Below are 19,584 nucleotides of genomic sequence, written 5' to 3'. Positions count from 1 at the left end.
TAGCAGAGCAAGTGGTGACTTGGTCCTGAATGTTTAAGCAGAAAAAGGCTGTGCTGGCAAACTGTTCCTGATCCTGCTAGTATGGAACAGATTTGGTCCTGTCTCTCTCATACCCTGAAGGCTCTGCAAGTGGAAATTTGGTAGCAGATCTTGATTGAAACCATTTTGAGCTGCATGGAATTTGTCACAGGAAGTTGCCTTCATTAATGTATGGGTTTCCAAGCAATCTTTAAAAATACTCAAGTAAAAAATGCATAACTTCTTCCACGGATGCAGTACAGGATTTAACTACTTAAAATTCAAACCTAAATGAATTGAGAATGTCAGATTATTTTTAAATTGAACTGTTCCTTCGGTAGTTTAATATATTATACTCTCCTTAATGTCAAACACGTTTGGGGGTAGAAAGCACCTAGATGATACGATGCATTTGGTGAGATTCTGCATTTACAACAGTGCTTCTCTTGATATGGTCCTGATGACCTTACTGAGTCAGAGTAGAATCTTACAGCCACCTTGCTTTTGCTTTGACTGATCAAAAACTTCCCCAAATGTGCCATAAATGTGGGGCTTTGGCCTCCCTCTAATATTGATTGGCCTCTGATCCAATTGCCTCTATGACTGTGATGTACTGTATTACGCTAACTACCTTCCCTTGGATTCCTTCCAGTGTCCATCTCTCCTTTTTAACCCTGCTTTTATGAAAAAGGCTGTGAAAGAGTCTAATATAAGCAACCCAGCTTGTAGTACTCTAAATGGGATTTGACCAAAGCATTTTATAACTTCCCACCTTCCTTAGAGATTGTTTACAATTGGCTCTTTGCTGATTCAGATATGAAAGATTAACGTGTTCACTAGCACCCAGTGCTAGTCTGTGTCTTGCTCTTATGCTGACTTCCCTGTGTGATGTGACTCTTCGTGGCAATGTCTCCAAAACCCCAGCTCTCCAAAGAGAAGACACTCTTTTACAAAATTGGGGTGGAGTGGATGGTGGCACTCACTCCAGACAGCAAGACTTTAACCCAAGCCCCAGGAAGATAGGATCCTCTTTTAGTCCTGGAACAAGAATGTTCTCAGGCCTCTCCTCATGCTGGCCATGTGATGCCAGCTCTCATCTATTGTATGGTGCTGCAAAGCCATATTCAGAGCCCAATACAACCAGAACGCACTGCTGGTACAGTGGGACAACACAACTTCATTTACTGAATGTTGAGCCCTCAGACAGATTTTTGTCTGTTTGCCACTTTGCATAAATGCACAACAGTTTACTAGTGCGCTGTTCTTGATTTTACTGATTTAGGTACAGCCACCTATGCTAACCACAAGGATGTCAGTGAAGTGCTTGGGTGAGTAAATTACTTTCCAGAATAGATAACTAGACAGAAGAGAAAATAGGGATGGGAGTTTTTTCAGCTTTCATTGTTTTTGTTTATTCCAGAGTGAAATGATTTAAATCACCACTTTTAATCCTGATTAAAATCAGAAAGTTGGAAATCTTGATTTAAATATCAGGTTTTTTCTAAAGAAATGTTGATGTTAATCATTAAACATGTAGATTTGCAACTAAACAGAGCCTTCATACTAAATTTGGTACTAATTTTGCTCACCAAGAAGATAAAGCTTATTTATACAAGCAGATCTATAGCTTAACATACATTTATTCAGATTTTTTATTGTTCCAAAATGGTGAGTGATGCATTTATTTACTAGATTAATTTTTTACTTGGGATTCGTGTCAGTCTGCAAGTGGATGGAAGTTGGAATTCAATCAAAAATGCACATAAACAGCAACTTCAAATTGTTTTTATTAGTTAAATAAACCTACCTTAAATGTGCTGGACATAAAAGGGGAAACTGGGTTATCAAAACATCTTTTGAATGTATGTGTAGTGAGTGAGTTGAACTGATTTGTTTCTGGTCGTCATGTCCTTTAATACTATAGGACTAGTAGTTCTTATATCTCATTTTTATTCATAGATTGGAAGAAAAAAATGAGCTTTCCTGCTGCTTTAACTTACAGCTGCTTTCTTAGTTTTGAATGAACTAGTCATTGAACTGAAATGAAAACATTCTCTCAACCTGCAGAAGATGATACTGCTATCAAAAACCAGATTAGTGCTTCAGCAACCCGATTCCAGGTGTTCACCAGTGTCATCCAGCAGTTTGGCTTTCTTTAATTTAGATTTCAGTAGATTACAGTAAGTCTAGGCCTTAATATAAGTTGCTATAATTTATTTCTCAAATGTAAATCAGATTAGTATGATCTCCTCTGGTTTGTTCGTTGATTGAGGCACAAGGCCAATATTTATTTCCTTTCATTCTTGTGCTGAAACTGTATAAAAAACAGCAGTGTTCCTGGCATCACAGTTGAAGAAGAGTGTGGGAAGCCTTGTTACCTTCTCATTTTGAAAGGAGACCTCTTGGAAATGAGTACCCAGCTCTGAAGAAAATTAATTCTTACTGATCCTTTTATGGTGTGACTTTTGCTGTTAGCAAAGGTGTAGAAATTTCACGGAAGAAAGTGAATTAGGAATGCCCTGTTACTGCATTTATTGTACTGGCTAACAATTTTTCTTTTCAGGATTTTGATCTATCTTGTAGATGTTAGGATTGTACACAAAAGGAGGAGGTGCTGATAATCTCTGTGTCCAAAGTCAAGATGGTATCAGAGCATTTCCTGTTCTCTGGAGTTGTAATGGGTATGCAGTGTCTTCTGGATTGAGAGCTTTTGATCAGCAATAGATAAACATCTGTAGGTCTTGCTAACACCATGGCAATGAATACATAAGCTCCTCATTAAGTTGAGAAGGTTCTCTTTAGGTACAATCTATTAATATTGGCTTCTTGAGCTAGCTATACTCCTGGGATAATTCTACGCTACTGTGTGTGTGCATAATTAGTGAGCCCCATAGATTTATTTTTTGCACAGAAAAAAGCTTCTGTTGAAATGTTGCTGCAGTTCTGCCATTTTCCCCACCAGAGGGCGCTGTGGTGCAAGAACAGCAACAGCTCCCAGCAGAAAATAACTCCTGCGGTTCCACCATTTGCCCACTAGAGGATGCTGTGGAGACAGAAAAAGCTACATCTCCTGGCCAGTGCGGGAAGAGAGCATGACTTCTTCAGTGCCTGTTAGGCCAGGTCAGGAGACAGGGGGTGTGGGGGTCAGACAGGGGCTCATGAGGGCTAGTGGGGGAGGACAGACTTGGGCAGGTGCTGAATGAGAGTGGAGGCACAGGGCCAGAGTTGGGGAGGGAGGTGCAGAGGGACAAAGAGTGGTTGGGTAGGGGCAGAGGGTACAGATGACACGTGGGGAGGGGGTACAGGAGAGTGCCTTGGTGGAGGCACAGAGACATGGGGATGAGGTGTCTGTGGGTGGAAGGGGACATGTCAGGGGGTGCAGGAACACATTGGGACAGAGGCCAATGTGCCTGACTGAATGGGAGAGGTGAGGGGTCAGCTAGGGTCCCTAAACAATCCCTCCCTGCACCTCAAAATAAATTATTCCATACTCCCCCCAATACCTAACAACCTTCCAAGTTCACACCCAGTCTCCTTCCCAGCAATTTACTTCCCTCTCCCTCTGTTACCCCGACTCCCTCCAAGCCTTTGCACTGCTTCTGAGGGGTGTGGGAAATATGGTTCTGTAGTGTAGTTTAAATGAATTATTCAGAGTTCCATATTAATATACCAAGTAAGGAATCAAAAAACGTTTCCTGAATCTTTTCTGTTGTCTGTACTGTTACAGGTATTGTGAAATAAATGACCAAAATAATTGAAACTGGTGTGATTATATTGTTGTTTGTTTGGACAAATAAAATATGCAGAATTTAATTCTTTGGCACAGAATTCCACCAGGAGTATAGCTACTTTTAACTAAGACAAATGTTATTTAGATGGTAGAGCACATTGTCTTTAATCTTTTAAAGATTAATTAGTTACAGTAAAGTAACCTTAAACCTTGGATTTTTAACCTGTACTGAGTAGACCTATTAACTGGTAATGGAAAAGTGCGAGTGTGTTGGCTACTTGATTACTTCATATCCTGACCTTTGTTACTAAAGTCAAGATATACCACATCATCTGCTTCCCCCATTCCACAAGGCTTGTTACTGTCAGAGAAAGCTATTCAGGTGGTTTGACATGATTTCTTCTTGACAAATCCACGCTGATTGTTACTTATATCAGGGTAGAGGTGTACTTAAAAGGTGATAAGTTGATTCCTGGGGTTACTATGCTATATGCAGAGGGGCTCAGCTGGCGATTTAAAGGGCTTGGAGCTCTGGCTGCTGTGGGGCACCCAGGGCCCTTTAAATCACTGTCGGAGCCCTCCTGCTGCTACCCTGATATAATGGGGTTTCACCTATAACATTGTAGGGATTTCTGATTCCCAAGGACCGCATTGTATCTGGGTAGAGGTGTATTTGCAAATTGATTGCTTAAATCATTTGCTCCATTATCTCTCCAGGTACTGAAGTTAAGCTGTCTGGTCTGTAATTCCCTGGGGTTGTCCTTATTCCCTTTTTGATAAATGGCACTATATTTGCCCTTTTCCTCTCCATAGCTCTTTGAAGATAATCTCCTCAGTCAGCTTTGAGTATTCTAGGATGTACTTCATCAAGCCCTGATGACTTGAAGACATCTAACTTGTTTGAGTAATTTTAACTCCTATTTTAGCCTCTGACCTATCCTCATTTTCCACTGACATTCATTAAGTTAGATGTCCAATTGCTACTAAACTTTTTGGTGAGTACTGACACAAAAGTCAACACTTTTTTGGTCACACTGTCTCTAGCTAGTTTAATCTCATTTGTGCCTTTGCCATCCTAATTTTATCCCTATATATATTATTTATAGTCATCCTTTGCAATTTGACCTCGTTTCCACATTTTGTAGGGTTTTTGAGTTTGATTGAAAATCTCCTGGCTAAGCCAAGGTGATCTGCCATATTTCCTATCTTTCCTTTGCAGTGGGATAGCATGTCCTTATGTCTCTCTGAAAATTGTCAAGTCTAAGGGGAAAAACAGTTCGAGAGTTATTTCCAGTGAGATCTTACCTACCACCTCCCGGCATGTGCTAATGAATTTCAAAAAGGCTTCTCGGTCTTGTGCAGTTTTCCCTCTTATCATTCCTTAGAGTCACGAATTCTGTCATTTTATGATCACTTTCAAATTCTCAACCAGGTCCTCCCTATTCACCCAGATCAAATCTAGAACAGCCTCTCCTCTGGTAGCTTTCTCCAGTACAGTCCAAGAACTTGTTGGATAACCTGTCCCCTACTGTTTTTTTCCAACAGATGGTCATGATGGGAGATTTCAACTAGCTGGACAAGTCCTGAGCTTTGGATGATTGTTAGTTAATTATTTAAAAAAGCCTCATCTACCTCCTCTTCTTGGTTACATGGTCTGTAGTAGACCCTACCATGCCATCACTCTTGTTTTTTTTAATCCCTTTTACCTTATTCAGAGACTTTCTGAAAGTTCAAGTGTATACATCTTTGGCTCTATAAGGCAACACCTTTTTCCCTGAGCAAGCTGTACCCTTTTCTGTCAATGGTGTATTATCACACCAAGTCTGTGATGCCAGCTATGCCTAGTTATGTTTATTATCTAGTATTTCAAGTTCTTGCTTAAGATTCTGATTTGACATACACCCCCCCTTCCCACCATAGTCTCATCTCTGATTCTGACCCTTCTCCCAGCTCTGCATATTTTAAAAAAAGACTACAAGTAAGTTAAGCCCCCCCCCCCCCACTTGGTTAGCCAGTCTGTATCCAAATATGCTCTTCCCCCTCTTTGAAACGTGGACCCTCTCTCTGCTTAGCAGTCCTCCTTCCTGCAACAGCATCCCTTGGTGAAGGAAGCCAAAGCCACTCACACCTACATGCATCACAGAGGTGAATGTCTGTTTCTGCATGGGCTCTTACCTTTGCCTAGAAGGATTAGAGTCCTTCACTGGGTCATACTTTGCAGTCTATTAGTTCCCCCAGGGGTGAACAGTCAGAGGGCCAGATAAGCTTCACCAATCCTATGGGAAGGGAATTTGAGCCTGTTCCTCTTTTGTTTTAATATGAAGTACTTGGGTTTAAGATCTGAAATGTAGCCAAAAAGTTAGCCATTTTTTAGCCCTAGGCCACTTATTAAAAAGGGGCACCAGCCATTCTTGATTTTGGGATGGACAGTATAAGACTGCTGCCTAACCTTGCTATTAATTTGCATAAGTTATTTCTGAACTCACAGTAGATAAGTTAAAGGTGAATCTGTATTTAAAAAATTAATCCAGTGCTTACCTTAAATGAATACAGCAAAATTAGTTATTTATTTAAAAGAAAAGAAACATTACAAATAAGTGTGCAAAACAAATGATTAAATACACATAAAAGCAACATGCAAACTTGACCACACAATCTGCATAAAAGCTAGTCCTTGGTCCATTACCAGATACTAAAACTTGCTAAATTATCTTAAGAGTGAACTAGGACTTCAACTTTGAAGCATGTGTGAAATTAAAGCTGAGGCATTGTATGAATGCCTCATGTAATTAATTAGTGCTAGGAATTGAGAATTTGTTCTATTTCACTTTTTTTTTTTTAAAGAAATGGTATATGCCTTATTTCCAAAAAAAATCAGTGGGGGGGAAGAGTGGATGCAAGTTAAGTCAAGTAAAAAAAAAAAAAAAAAAAAATCTACTGCACCTAGGCAAACACTATTCAATATGCGAAAGTATGTAACACTTCAAAAATGCTTTGCAGATTTAGAGTCATCACAAGGTGTACTTCAAATCACCTACTTTAAACTATGTGTTAAGTGGCCTGTAAAGTCTTCTGGTTGAAGCCTAGAGAGTTGGTATTTTAGAAGCAATTCAATGCATCTGTTAAACCAACTTAAAATTTTTAGCTAGAATGGATGTGTTTCATTATAGAAGCAGCAGCCTCCCCTTCAAACATGAACTTCATTTGCCATAGTATCCTATGCAATTTACTTCATGTGCTGCATAGTGGTTAACCACATCAGCAGTACCTAAATGTGCCTGTGTGTCTAATATATACAGTTTGGCACCACTGAAAGTTACATTAGTGCTGATAGTTAATTCAACTTAACCAAGAACATCAGTGTGTACATGACTATCAATCTATGGCCACAAGACAATTGCACCACACTCCAGACCAGAAGGTAAGTAAGTAAGTGCAGTTCAGAGTGGGTTTATTATAGCAACCTGTGTCCCCTCTCTCCTGCATGTTAAGGTGTGTGAAAAGGGAAATAAATCCCTCCTGTTCTAAGGCAAGCTGCTGGTATAACTATTCTAGTTACCTAGTATTTAGAGTTATTTCTCCCTCCCCCCGAGGTTCAGTGAAGTGATTAATATGATGCCTGAAATAAATTCTCACATCCTTGCCTGAAGTTTGTACAAAACACCTTAGACATGTGGCAGGCACTCATCTGCACTCCAGTTTCACAGTTTAACTAAAAAAAAGACACCACCTGTAGGCACAAGCTGTTGAAAGCCATTTCTTGAAGACTGAAGAGTTGACAGAAACCCAATTTTTCTGATATTGAAAAAACATAGTTTAACATCGGCCGAAGTCCTCTACATCAGCACTTGTTCTGCTCACGTTGGGCCAAGCTTCTCTATGAGGTCGGTTACACATCTTGATCAGTATGGGACATACATACCCCATCCTTCTAAAGAAGCAGAATAACCAAGGCAGTACTTTGACCAAAACACTTTCTTCCTCAGTTTAGTCAAAGCTTGTCATCGGTCATTTCTAGAAATTGAGCATAGACATCCCTTGAGCATTCCCCTTTTTGGTTGAATAAGAATTTGTAGTAGCTACCATCTGCACATATTGCTGAAACAAAAACAAAAAGATTTGTTTTACAGCCTAGAAAGCACTAGTATCTCCAGCACATTACTTCAGTGTGCACCTTTTTTGGAAGCTCACTGTTATCAACCCAGTAGGACACACCTTGTTCAGCATTAGGTTGGCTAGCAGCCTGGAGAAACTTACTGTTTCAGATGTTTGTCCTAAACAGCAATCAGTGCAAGGAATCTTTTGCTCTTTGCTCAAAGCCCACATTATTGGTCACATCCTCTAGTTCAGGGATGGGTAAACTACAGCCCACCAGATATTTTAATCCAGCCCTCAAGCTCTCTGTAAGCAGCTGGGCCTGGGGAAGCACCAGAGTGAGGCAAGCAACTATGGAGCAGGGTAAGGGGCCACTCTGTGCAACTCCCAGAAGCAGCATGTCCCCCCTCTGTCTCCTACGTGTAGGGGCAACCAGGGGGCTCCTATTGGCAGTGGTTCCTGGCCAATGGGAGCTGTGGGGGCAGCACCTGCAGACAGGGCATGCACAGCAGAGGCCCCTGGCCACATGTCCATGTAGGAGCCAGGGGGGACATGCCACTGCTTCCAGGAGCTGCCCAAAGTCTATATCCTTAAGCCATCCCCTCCATCCCCCAAGCCCCAGCCTGGAGCCCCTCCTGCACTTTGAACTCCTCATTTCTGGCCCAAGCCCCAATTTTGTGAGCATTCATGGCCTGCTATACAATTTCTACACCCAGATATATGGCCCTCAGGCCAAAAAGTTTGCTCACCCCTGCCCTACTTCTCATTAGCACAGATCCTATGCAAGCCTAGCCCACAAGGAAGGTCTGCTTGTTCACTTCTCCAGACAGCACTGTCAAAGTTGTCACCATGATCCCTCCCTCAGACTGACAGGCTCCAGTGTCTTAGCCAGTCATCTTTACAGTATTATATTTAAACCAAAAAACGATCCAAGCTAAAAAAAACTAGTCACTTGTGGAAGAGCTTGCCAGGGCTTGCTTTTCAAACAGAACTGTTGGGGAAGTTCAGATAACTTACTTACCTATCACAGCATTTGGCTCTGTTCCAAAGGCACAAATGCATGGAGAGCCTGAGGGAACCTGGAATTTGGAAAAGCTCCATTTGGAACTGAAGTATTTGGGGAGGAAGCTGGCTGAGGCCAAACTGAAAAAAAGAAAAAGATGTACATAAAAGATCTGCCACAACGATTCTGATGTCACTTCCAAATAAAGACCTGTACCCCCAGCATAGTCTGTGTCCTAAAAAAAAAAAAAGGAACACCAGAAACACCATGAGGTCAACTAGGGACTCCATTAGCGCTAAATAGATTCTTTGGGAAGCACATTTTTGTTTGTTAGGTGGCAGTATAAAACCATACAATACACAGATATTTTGGGTTTCTTATCTTCTTTTATTTACGCAACATAGCAATGATTACTCTTCAATGTCAGTGAACTAAGTTTTTGCCTCATTAAATGCTACTATGGAAAAAAAAAAGCTTAATTTTGACACAGCTTTGGGGAGGGGGAGAAACAGTCTTGCTAGCATGTGTTTAATACTGACAATTAAAACTCACTCACTCACACCAATAGGCTAGAGAATGGATAAAAGCCTACCTAGACTGCTTGTTCCTTTTGGGGTCTTCTGCAGCAAAAATATGCACTGTGCCATGGTCACTTGATACACAAATTAGGGAAGCATCCTGATTGAAGTTAATGCTGTAGACACAAATAATTGCAGTAGATTTTTATTTAGCCTTCATACCCTATAGTAGCTTGATTTATAAGGTGCATACGTATTGCATTTAACCTAGAGTTAGATAGAAAAAGGAAACACTTTGCACTTCAAACACTAATTAGGCCTGCACACACAACCTCAATTTAAAAAGGAACAAAATATAGCTAGGCTAGGCACTTGATGCCTTTGAAAAATCTTCCCTGTGGTTCTTTGTGCAATCTCAGCACAAAAAGATACCAGACGCATCAAAAGATGGAGAAAGTACATTCAGAAGGGGGAAAAAAATGTTAAGGCTTACCAGTAGATATTAGCTGCTTGTGAACCTCTTCGTAACTCCTGGATTAAATGCCCCGATGAACTATCAAATATTCTTATGAGAGTCCCCTGGAAAAGTAATGAAACATTTTATTACTAAAGGAAGAAGTAGTCTTTAACTATCCTGTATTCATAAAGTACTGCAAGCGCATCCCATGCAATCCAACATCCTGAAACACTAGCATCTTGCTAAGAATATCAAATCCTAATTGACTTGTGTTGATTATTTTTAGCCCATTATGAACCAGGAGGATCCCTCATTAAAGTTATGCTTAAGATTTGAAAGTATTGGAGTCTTCTGTTTACACCACGGGTCTATTTTATGGCATGGTGCCTTGTTTGACCAATGTCAGCACAACTATTTAGTAATGTACAGATCACCAGTTGTAACATTCTGAAATGTTACTGAGTCCTCATATTGGTTTACTGGAACGCGTTTCCAGTAAGCTGGGCAAACATTCCAATCATCCATTTCTCACATTCAGAAATCCTCCTTCTGTCACTACTCTCCATATTTCTCAGTTAAACCAAGACCAGACAGCATAAAGCAGGAAAATCCACAAGTTTAGTTTAGTGTGTTGGAATCTTCCGGAAGGATTCCCTAAGTACTGTTCTCCAAGCTAATATTTCTCACATCACCTGGCATCAGGCAATCCCCATTGCAAAGCATTATCCCATTTCAGTAAACCAAGCCATTCAAGTGACCCAATAAGAAAGTCAAACTGCACTCCCTCAGAATACCACATTCATGTCATACCCTTCTTAGTGTAACAAGCCTTGTGGATGGGGGAAAGTGGTAGATATGCTATATTTTGAATTTAGTAAAGCTTTTGATACTATCTCACATGACCTTATAAACTAGGAAATATAACCTAGATGGAGCTACTATAAAGGTGGGTGCATATCTGGTTGGCAGACTGTTCCCAGAGAGTAGTTATCAATGGTTCACAGTCAAACTGGAAGGGCATAATGAGTGGGGTCCCTCAGGGATCAGCTGTGGATCTTGTGCTTTTCAATATCATCAGTGATTTAGATAATGGCATAGAGGAGTACACAAAGTTTTGTGGACAATACCAAGCTGGAAGGGGTTGCAAGTGCTTTGGAGGATAGGATTAAAATTCAAAATGATCTGGACAAACTGGAGAAATGATCTGAAAGAAATAGGATGAAATTCAATGAGGACAAGCGCAAAGTACTCCACTTAGGAAGGAACAATCAGTTGCACACATACAAAATGGGAAATGACTGCCTAGGAAGGAGAACTACAGAAAGGGATGTGAGGGTCATGTGGTTCAAGCTAAATGAGTCAACGTAACACTGGAAAAAAAAATACACACACTTAATGTATTAGCAGGAACACTAAGCAAGACATGAGAAACAATTCTTCCACTCTACTCTGTGCTGATTAGGCCACAACTGGAGTACGTGTCCAGTTCAAGGCACCATGTTTCAGGAAAGATATGTTCAAATTGGAGAAAGTCCAGAGAAGAGCAACAAAAATTATTAAAGGTCTAGAAAACATGACCTATGAGGGAAGATTGAAAATAGTGGGTTTGTCTAGTCTGGAGAAGAGAAGACAGGGGACATAACAGTTTTCAAGTACATAAGAGGTTGTTACATGGAAGAGGGAGAAAAATTGTTCTGTTTATCCACTGAGGACAGGACAAGACACGAAGCAATGAGCTTAAATTGCAGCAAGGGTGATTTAGGACAGACATTAGTAAAATCTTACTGTCGGGATGGTTAAGCACTGGACTAAATTGCCGAGGGAGGTGATGAAATCTCCATCATTGGAGATTTTTAAGAGCAGGTAAGAAACATCTGTCAGGGATGGTCTAGGTAATACTCAGTCCTACCATGAGTGCAGGGGACTGGACTAGATGATCTCTTGAGATCCCTTCCAGTTCTATAGTTCTATGTAACCATGTATTGAATCTTAAATAGCAGACCAATTCAAACATGTACAATAAGACTGCTTTTAAAGGGGAAGAAATAGTGCTAGTTACTTTCTCATAAGTACTGTACCACTTTAATCTGACAGAAGTCTAGTACACAATACAGTCCCTTGAAAATGGGAGTTACAGCCAAAATCACTGCACAAGTTTAATTCTCATAGCCAACATCAGTAAAGAATAGATTAACTTGATAAAAGGAGGCTAACTCTGTAAGTAATGCTAACTTTTAGACAATGCTTATAGCACATTCAATAAGCAGTGTAGTTTGAAGTGGTTGCCTACCTCATTGATCATTAATAACGGTCCCTTACATATGCTCTTACCTCAGTTTACACATATGGATTAACCACTTAAGAAGTTATTGAGGAGCTATGCTCAGCCTGGAGGAGAACAGTAATCCACCCCGGTCTACATTCAATCACTACCTTTCATCTCACTCTTTGTCCCTCTGGCTTTTCACCTCTGTCATTCTCCTTCCCTTTAGGGACAGGATTGGATTTTTAATCTTAATTTAGGAAAGACTGCCAGGTTGTTTGTGTTTGTTTTAAAGCATTTGGTGCTACTGGAATGTACATTAATACAGCCAAGATTCTTAAGACAGTGGTTTGAGAGCTTATTTCAGTTGAAGGATAGGAGGAAAGGTAGCAAAAAGTATAGCTATGATTTGGCTTTTCATTCCTCCAGTTCCTCTAAAGTGGAGTTCACCAGACTGTATTTAAGTCTTCCTGCTGTCTCCATATACATGGGGCCTCTTGTGAAGTGCTCTGCCTTGCATTCTTTCCATTCTGCTCTTCAAAGGAGATATAGGTAAAGAGCAGCACAATCCACAAATGGGAGCAAAGGCAGAGATGACAGGAAATGTGCAGCCAAAGTATTCAAAAACAGAAGCAGCTTAAGGTTAAGATCCTAGGTGTGTATTTAGGAGCCCACAGGTGAGATTTGAGTGTTTAAGTGAATCTGGAGCACTGAAGTCAACATTTTTTTTTTAAAACCTCATCCCTGAGATGCCTCACTGTGGCTCTAGGGTCCTAACTTTAAGCTCCTGTTTTTGAAAGTGGTGTCCCTGCAAAGTTAGAGCTATACATGACCATCTTCTGAAAAAGACATCCCTTGACACAGCAGCATGAAGAGTGTCCAGTGGAGATTTGCTTCCATGCTCCTCACATGCTGGCTGACTTTAGAGAGCTTTTGAAGTGCAACTGATTCAGGAGTACAAATCCTACTTTTAGTGAAAACGGTTCCGAGTCACTTGGGTGCTTTTGGAAGCCTGCACCCAAAAATTATATAAAGGAAGTGATTAGCTGTTATCTAGTCAAGTTATTCTGATTGTGATACCAATATTAAAAGAGGATGCCCAAACAGGTTTATAGTCCTCCAGTCCTAGAAGTTAAAGGTTTTACAATGAAATGAGGACGGTCTTCAACAGCAGAGTTCCTGGCATCACACCAAAAATGAAAATCCATTGGTATCCATATAGTAGTGACTTCTAAATTATACAGTTCAAAAGGGTCTGGTAGAGCTGTAACATATTTTCTAGGAATGTATAAAGCTTGGAAAACATTCTTCAACATTTCAACATAATGATCAAATATGTTCCTGGATCTGAAGCTAAAAATCAAGTTCAAGCTGAACTGAAGCCTAGATATTAGACTAGCTAGTACAGTACCAGACAGACTTGTAGAATGCCCTCCCTTCCTGAAATGAGCTTTTTAAGTTAGTAGTTTGACCAGTTACAGGCTTGTATGTCCATGTACAAGACGGTCAGGGATAGTGGATGACGACAACTTTCTGAAGCTTTAGGCTCAAGAAGGTTGTCTTTCAGTAAATCATGGATTCCTTGGAAGCAAATTAAGACGCCAGTCATGGGTGGCAGGTATCAAAAGGCAGGGGAAGGCCAAGCCTTCCCCAACTGCCTGCATGGCCCCACCCACACTCCACCCCCAGACCTCCTGCTTCCCACTGCGCTCTGCTGTAGCTCTTCCTTCCCATGGTGGAGCCCAGCGAGCTCTGGGGAACCACAGCAGAACATCTGTCTGGGGTGCAGGGAGACCGAGACCAGCCCCCAGCCCATGTCCCTGCCCCCAGGGCTCCCCAGCCACGCAGGGTAGGAGGAAGATCTGTGACTCCATGCTGGCTCTCCACAGCTGCCCGCCTGGCTCTCCCTGACTTAGCTGGGGAGGGGGGAAGGGGGGTTTCAGAGCCACAGCCCAGCCATGGTATAATCCTTGCAGGCAGCTGTGAACCCTCCACCTCCCCTGGGTGGGGAACCCAGGAAGCAGGGACATGGATCTGGGGCTGCTTCGGCCCTCCACACTGTGGGCAGGTGGAGGATCCGCCGTGGCTCCCACAGCTGCCCAGCTCTTATGGCTGGGCTGCAGCTTTGCGGCCCACCCGGGTTGGGAAGAGCTGCGCAGGCAACTGGGGAAAGCCTGGGTTACTCCATCTGCCCTGGGTGAGGCGCCTGGGACATGGGCAGGGGGTTGCTTTTGCCTCCACCTTGTGTAGGCCTCTCCCACTTTTGGGAAGGCTGGAGCTACTGGGGGCCGACCTGCAGCAGGGACTCTGCACTGTCTGCCCACCCGGTGCTCTGGAGGGAGGAGTCCTCTGGGCTCCAGTGGGGGAAGGGAGGGGCCTGGGCAGAAGGGGTGGGTCGGCCAGGGGATAGCCTCCCTCAGCCTGTGGTTCACCTGCCACCCATGAGTCCAGTATAGTAAACAAAGCCTTTTCTTGGCTCAAGATAGCTGGACTCAATTTGAATAAGTCCACTGGGTTACTGAATGAAGTAATGTCTCAGCTCAAGGCTGCTAGGGAATCATGACAGATCTCTAGGGAAGTATTCAGTTTCGCAGAGGGAGCAGTAAAGATCAATGGAAAAATTCTAGTTCCTTAGAATTAGTTTTCCAGTAGTTACAGTGTAACAAAGCATTCGTTCCATTAATATTAGGACCATATAGTGTATTCATAAATATAGTCACTGAAAATAGAACATTTGATTATTTGCTTACTTTTTCTGATGCTGTTGCAATTCTTGTTCCCTGCAGGTTTAAAGCTATACAGCTCAAGACTCCTTCATGAGCTGGTATGTCTACAGGAGGCTTTTCTGTATTAGCCAGATCCACTATCTGCACATGCCCGGTATGTGTTCCAGGGAATGCAAGAAGGGAATTATTACTATTTGGACAAAGGACACAGAGACCTAAAAAACAAAATTGACAAAAAAGGAACATTTAAAAAAAAAAAAAAAAAAGGCTTTGAAAATCATAAAAAACCATACCAGACAGTAGTTATTACAATACATTACAACAATTTTAACAGAAGGAAATCCTAATGTCACATCTTAAATTTAGAAATAGTTTTGAAGTTTACTACAAAAAGTGAAGACAAGGTTAGACAAGCTTCCAATATCTCCAGATATTATCCAGCAGTAAGTGCAGTGCATGTACAAGCAAATGGAGGGGGCGGGGGGAAGGGGGTGTTAAAAAGGAGCATTGCAGACTAACGGTGATCTCTGGGACTGCAGTTCATCCTACAGTACAATCAGGATAGCTCATGTTTTGTCTAAGAATCTGGACATTTTCAGTAAGTAGCTTTACAGGTTTGATGTACTAGCTACTGCAAGGTGGTCCAAAGCCTATAGAAGTCCAAAGATGATATCACTTTGCCAAAATTTAAAAGACAGGGTAACAAAATATATGTTTTAGAATAAAACTGAAGTTGGAGAGGCAAAATTAGTTTCAACTATGTATGAACTCAAAGCCAAATAAATAAATAATCTGAAGCCAGACTAAGATGCCTCATCTTCTTCTGGCCCCCTCAGACTTCAAGCTAGTACCTATTGACTTGAAATGGAACTTACATGTCTCTCCTGAATTTGGCCCATTAAGTCTAAGGGGTAGGTTGGTGCAAGTCACACCAGTGGGGCAGAAGTGCCTTCTGACAGGGGGGGGAGACCAGGAAGGGGGAACAAGGATCAAGGTACAATAGGAGATCCTCTAATTTAAACCTACTGGCTCCTTCGCCTTTAAGTAGGTGCAATTTATGTGCAAATTACACTACCATGCACACAAGTTTGACCCAGACATGCCAGTGACATTAGCAACCATGGCAGCCTTTTGAAAGTCCCTATCTCAGCTTATTAATGGTAGCATAGATTTTAAGTACTTTTGGACAGGGCTATGCCGCCATGTACATGCCTAGCTCAATGAGGCCCTGATCCAAGAAGGATTTCTATAGCATGCACCACACTTGGATACCTCATCTGAAAACCTCAGAAGTGATTTAAGAGCACTTAGTTCTCCAAGTGAGTGAGGAGTATGTGGAGAGAGACTGTATTACAGACAATACCAGTGTTATAAAGACTGAAAGGACTGATAATTAAGTGCTGTCTTCTTAGTAGAGACAAGGAGGGTGAGGTAATATTTTATTGAACCAACTTCTCTTGGTGAGAGACAAGTGTTTTAGTTTACACAGAGCTCTTCAGGTCTGGGAAACACACACTCAAGAGTATCACAGCTAAATACAAGGTGGAAGAGATTGTTTAGTGCAGCATTTCTCAAATGCAGCCACTAACTGCATGTGACCACCAGGGGCTTTTCTTGTGGCCACAGCCTCCTGTACTGTTATTGGGGGGGGGGGGGGGGACTGGCCTCTCCTCCTCCCTGGTGCACCTGGATGCACCACCTTGGTGTTGACTGCTGGGGCCACTGGCAGGGGTTGGGCCCTGCCCCCCTCTGAAGACAGGTGGGGCATAATACTGGAAGAGCAGCTAGTGAGTTCCCTACCTTCTGAGGGGCAGTGGGACCCAGGCGTTAAGCTTCAGTCCTGGGGTGGTGGGGCGCCAGGCTCTAGCCACAGGGCTTCAGGCTCCAGCCCTGGGCTCTGGCTGCATGGTGGGAGGCCCCAGGCTCTGTCCTCTGGCCATGAAGCTTCAGGATCTGGCTCATTGCTGCCTCCCTGGCCCACACTGCCTCCTCCAACTCCCCCGCCCCCAATCCAGGGCTTAAATTTGTCCTCAAACTTGCCAGGGCTGAGTAAGTTTGCCGTGAAAAGTGATACTTGTATGTTAATATCACCTTTCACAAAAGACTAACTAGCAATAAATAAATTACAATTATTAGGATGTGTATGCGTGCGTTTTTATTTGTGCATATTTGTTTTTCCTGAAGCTAATTAAGTATTTTAGGAAAAAAAATTTAAAAAAAAGTGTTAAGTAGCCACGAGCAAGAGTTGGTCTCTGCTCTCCGAGGCCACCAAATAATTTGTCCTGAGAACCCTTGGTTTAGTGTAATTAGTTCACCTTGAATGGTCTCATAGATTAATGTGTGTTACATGGCCCATTAACACCTTCCCAGCTATAGGGCAGAAAGGAGGGCCAAAAAAGACTGGTGGGTTGTAGTGGGTTATAGATTGTTGTAATAAGCCATAAATTCAGTAACTCTAGACAGTCCAGGATTTTTAATGTCTAGCATATGACTTTAAGCACCCAGGGTCATCTTTTTAAGGTGTTGTGCAAGTTTCCTTTGAGGATGAGAACCAAGAGGTCAGATATAGAGGAATCACTTTGTGGAGGAGAAAAACAAACGAACAAGTGCCCACAAGTGATGGGTGTCTTATTTTTCCGTGCAAGTTCATTCGAGCACAGTGATTGTCTTGTTTCATCCATATATAGTTGTTCTGGGGGCATTTAGTGCCCTGATACACCACATGTTGGGATAGGCATGTGTAGGACCCATGGATCTCGAAAAGTGTGTTGGGGGCGTATTTATCATCGTAACAGTGGAGATATGTCTGCAGGTTGTGTGTCTGTTGTTCTGGTAGGGTCTAGTGCTGCTTTGAGTTGGTGTGTCCCGGTCTGTGAGGAGCTTGGAGAAGTTGGGGGGCTGTTTGAAGGCCAGAAGAGGGGGTTCAGGAAAGATTTATTTCAGGATGTGGTCCCCACTGAGTATGGTTTGTAAGTGCTTAATGATACCCATAGGGGTTCCAGTGTGGGATAGCAGGTGACAACTGGGACTGTGCAGTCGGAAGGGGGTTATTTCCATATTGAAGCAGATTCTCTTGGTATTTGGGTGACCTGTTCCATGCTCTCTGGCCCGTTCTACTGCTGTCTCTTCAGTAGGAACTATCCTTCATCATTAGTATTCTGTGCTAGAAAACTCATCCATTTTCAGAGCACACAGATTTGTAACTTTACAAGTACTGTGCAGAAAAGGGCAGCACCATCTTTCTTTGACAAACCAAACCCCTGCATAAATGTAGATTAAGTGAGAGCACTTTCCTGCAATAAAGTGTTATGAAGCACTGTGAAATAGACTTTATGCTAACAGTTAGTAGCAAAAGCATCATCCCACAAGTGTATGATTGTAATGTTTCAAAACAAGTCATTGTTAATGAAATTTAACAGAAAGTGAATAAAGCAAGGAACTTCAACTAGATGAGTAATGTCATGATAAAAATGGGACAGACTCAAAAGAAGAGTAACAAGGGCCAAAAAAGAACATGTATCTTCCCCCACTTGAAGTACACTACTAACCTTTAGGGTTGTAGCAGGTTTCAAAAACATGCAACTGGTGGGGATTGTGTGTGAATGTGAAAACTTTAATCATGGAGTCCAAAACTACCACAATTCTGAAACAGATAAAAAAGGGAAGCACTTATGTCTTCTCAAATCAAGAGCAGGGAAAGGGGACAGAGACAGATACACACAGAACTATTAATGCATAATTATTTCAATTGTACAATGCCTTCAACATACTTTAATTTGATTCTTACACTTTTACCCTCCCAACCAACAGTAACTGCAGTTCCTGCAAAACCCCTTTGTCATGGCTGTAGGTTAATTAACAAGACAGAAAGCAGATAGGTGCCAGCTGTTCACATAGTCAAGCAGGGGTTCCTGCTACAGACCAACAGAAACTCCTGTAACACTCTTCTGTACATGGCAAAGCAGAAAGTGTCAGTGGTAAGCTACACACCAATCTACTTGACCTCTGATCCACTCACCCTTTAAAAAGCTTGTCCAAAAACCCCATTTTAGATAGATTTCTAGCTGCAAACATATGCTTTAAAGAATTTCCTTTATAAACAACTGAGAATCTCTCACACACCTCTACACATGACAAACAAGACTTTGCACATGGAATAAATTTTTACTCATACCTACCTATCTCTTCGCAATTTAACTGCTTTGACTTCTGTTGAAAATTCTATTTCAATAACTGTCTTCTTTTTCAGATCATCCCAGATCATCACTAAAATGGTGAAAAAAATCCTGTCAGAACACCAGTAATATTTCATTTCAGATTTCTAAAAAGTTTGACACAATCACTTCCTAACTGGAAAGCACTTGTATCTGTTTGATAAAGTGACAAGAGGAGCTATTTTCTGGACAGTGGTGCTGGTTTTGTATTCAGCCTGGGCTTACCGCAGCGGATGGTTGCTTTCCCCCCTAAATTAAGTAAGTAGTAAAGAATTAAGACAGAAGCACAATTGTCAAGGTATTACTATAACATTAATCTCAAGTGTTTCCAGAGTGCTGTACAAAATATGTAGAAATCAAACAAAAACAACACTCACTTTACTGATCTTTAAAATGCGACTAACTCTGTAGAGCAGGGGCGGGCAAACCATCAGGTTTCAGAAATTGTATGGAGAAGCGGTTAGGGAGGTGGCCCAGCCCCCACCCACTATCCAACCCCCCTGCTTCTCACCCCTGACAGCTCCCCTGGGACTCCTGCCACATCCAGCCCCCCCCCCCCC

At 42.0% G+C, this 19,584-nt stretch overlaps 1 protein-coding gene across 3 annotated transcripts in view; it reads right to left on the bottom strand.

Moving 5' to 3' along the window:
• Window positions 1-6,282: 6,282 nt before the first annotated feature.
• The window catches only part of WDR45B (WD repeat domain 45B), a 37,473-nt gene continuing 24,171 nt past the window's right edge, over window positions 6,283-19,584 (bottom strand). For all 3 annotated transcript variants that reach the window (XM_032792746.2, XM_032792747.2, XM_032792745.2), the window contains 7 exons: window positions 18,989-19,076; window positions 18,359-18,453; window positions 14,835-15,025; window positions 9,858-9,943; window positions 9,439-9,540; window positions 8,865-8,986; window positions 6,283-7,846 (listed from right to left, as the gene is read on the bottom strand). In XM_032792746.2, coding sequence (XP_032648637.1) covers window positions 7,740-7,846; window positions 8,865-8,986; window positions 9,439-9,540; window positions 9,858-9,943; window positions 14,835-15,025; window positions 18,359-18,453; window positions 18,989-19,076 — 791 coding nt within the window. In that variant the 3' untranslated portion in view covers window positions 6,283-7,739. The remainder of the gene's footprint in view (window positions 7,847-8,864; window positions 8,987-9,438; window positions 9,541-9,857; window positions 9,944-14,834; window positions 15,026-18,358; window positions 18,454-18,988; window positions 19,077-19,584) is intronic.

The sequence above is a fragment of the Chelonoidis abingdonii genome, chromosome 13 (assembly GCF_003597395.2).
Source record: "Chelonoidis abingdonii isolate Lonesome George chromosome 13, CheloAbing_2.0, whole genome shotgun sequence".
Classification (NCBI taxonomy): Eukaryota; Metazoa; Chordata; order Testudines; family Testudinidae; genus Chelonoidis; species Chelonoidis abingdonii.
This window is presented reverse-complemented; position numbering and strand designations above follow the sequence as displayed.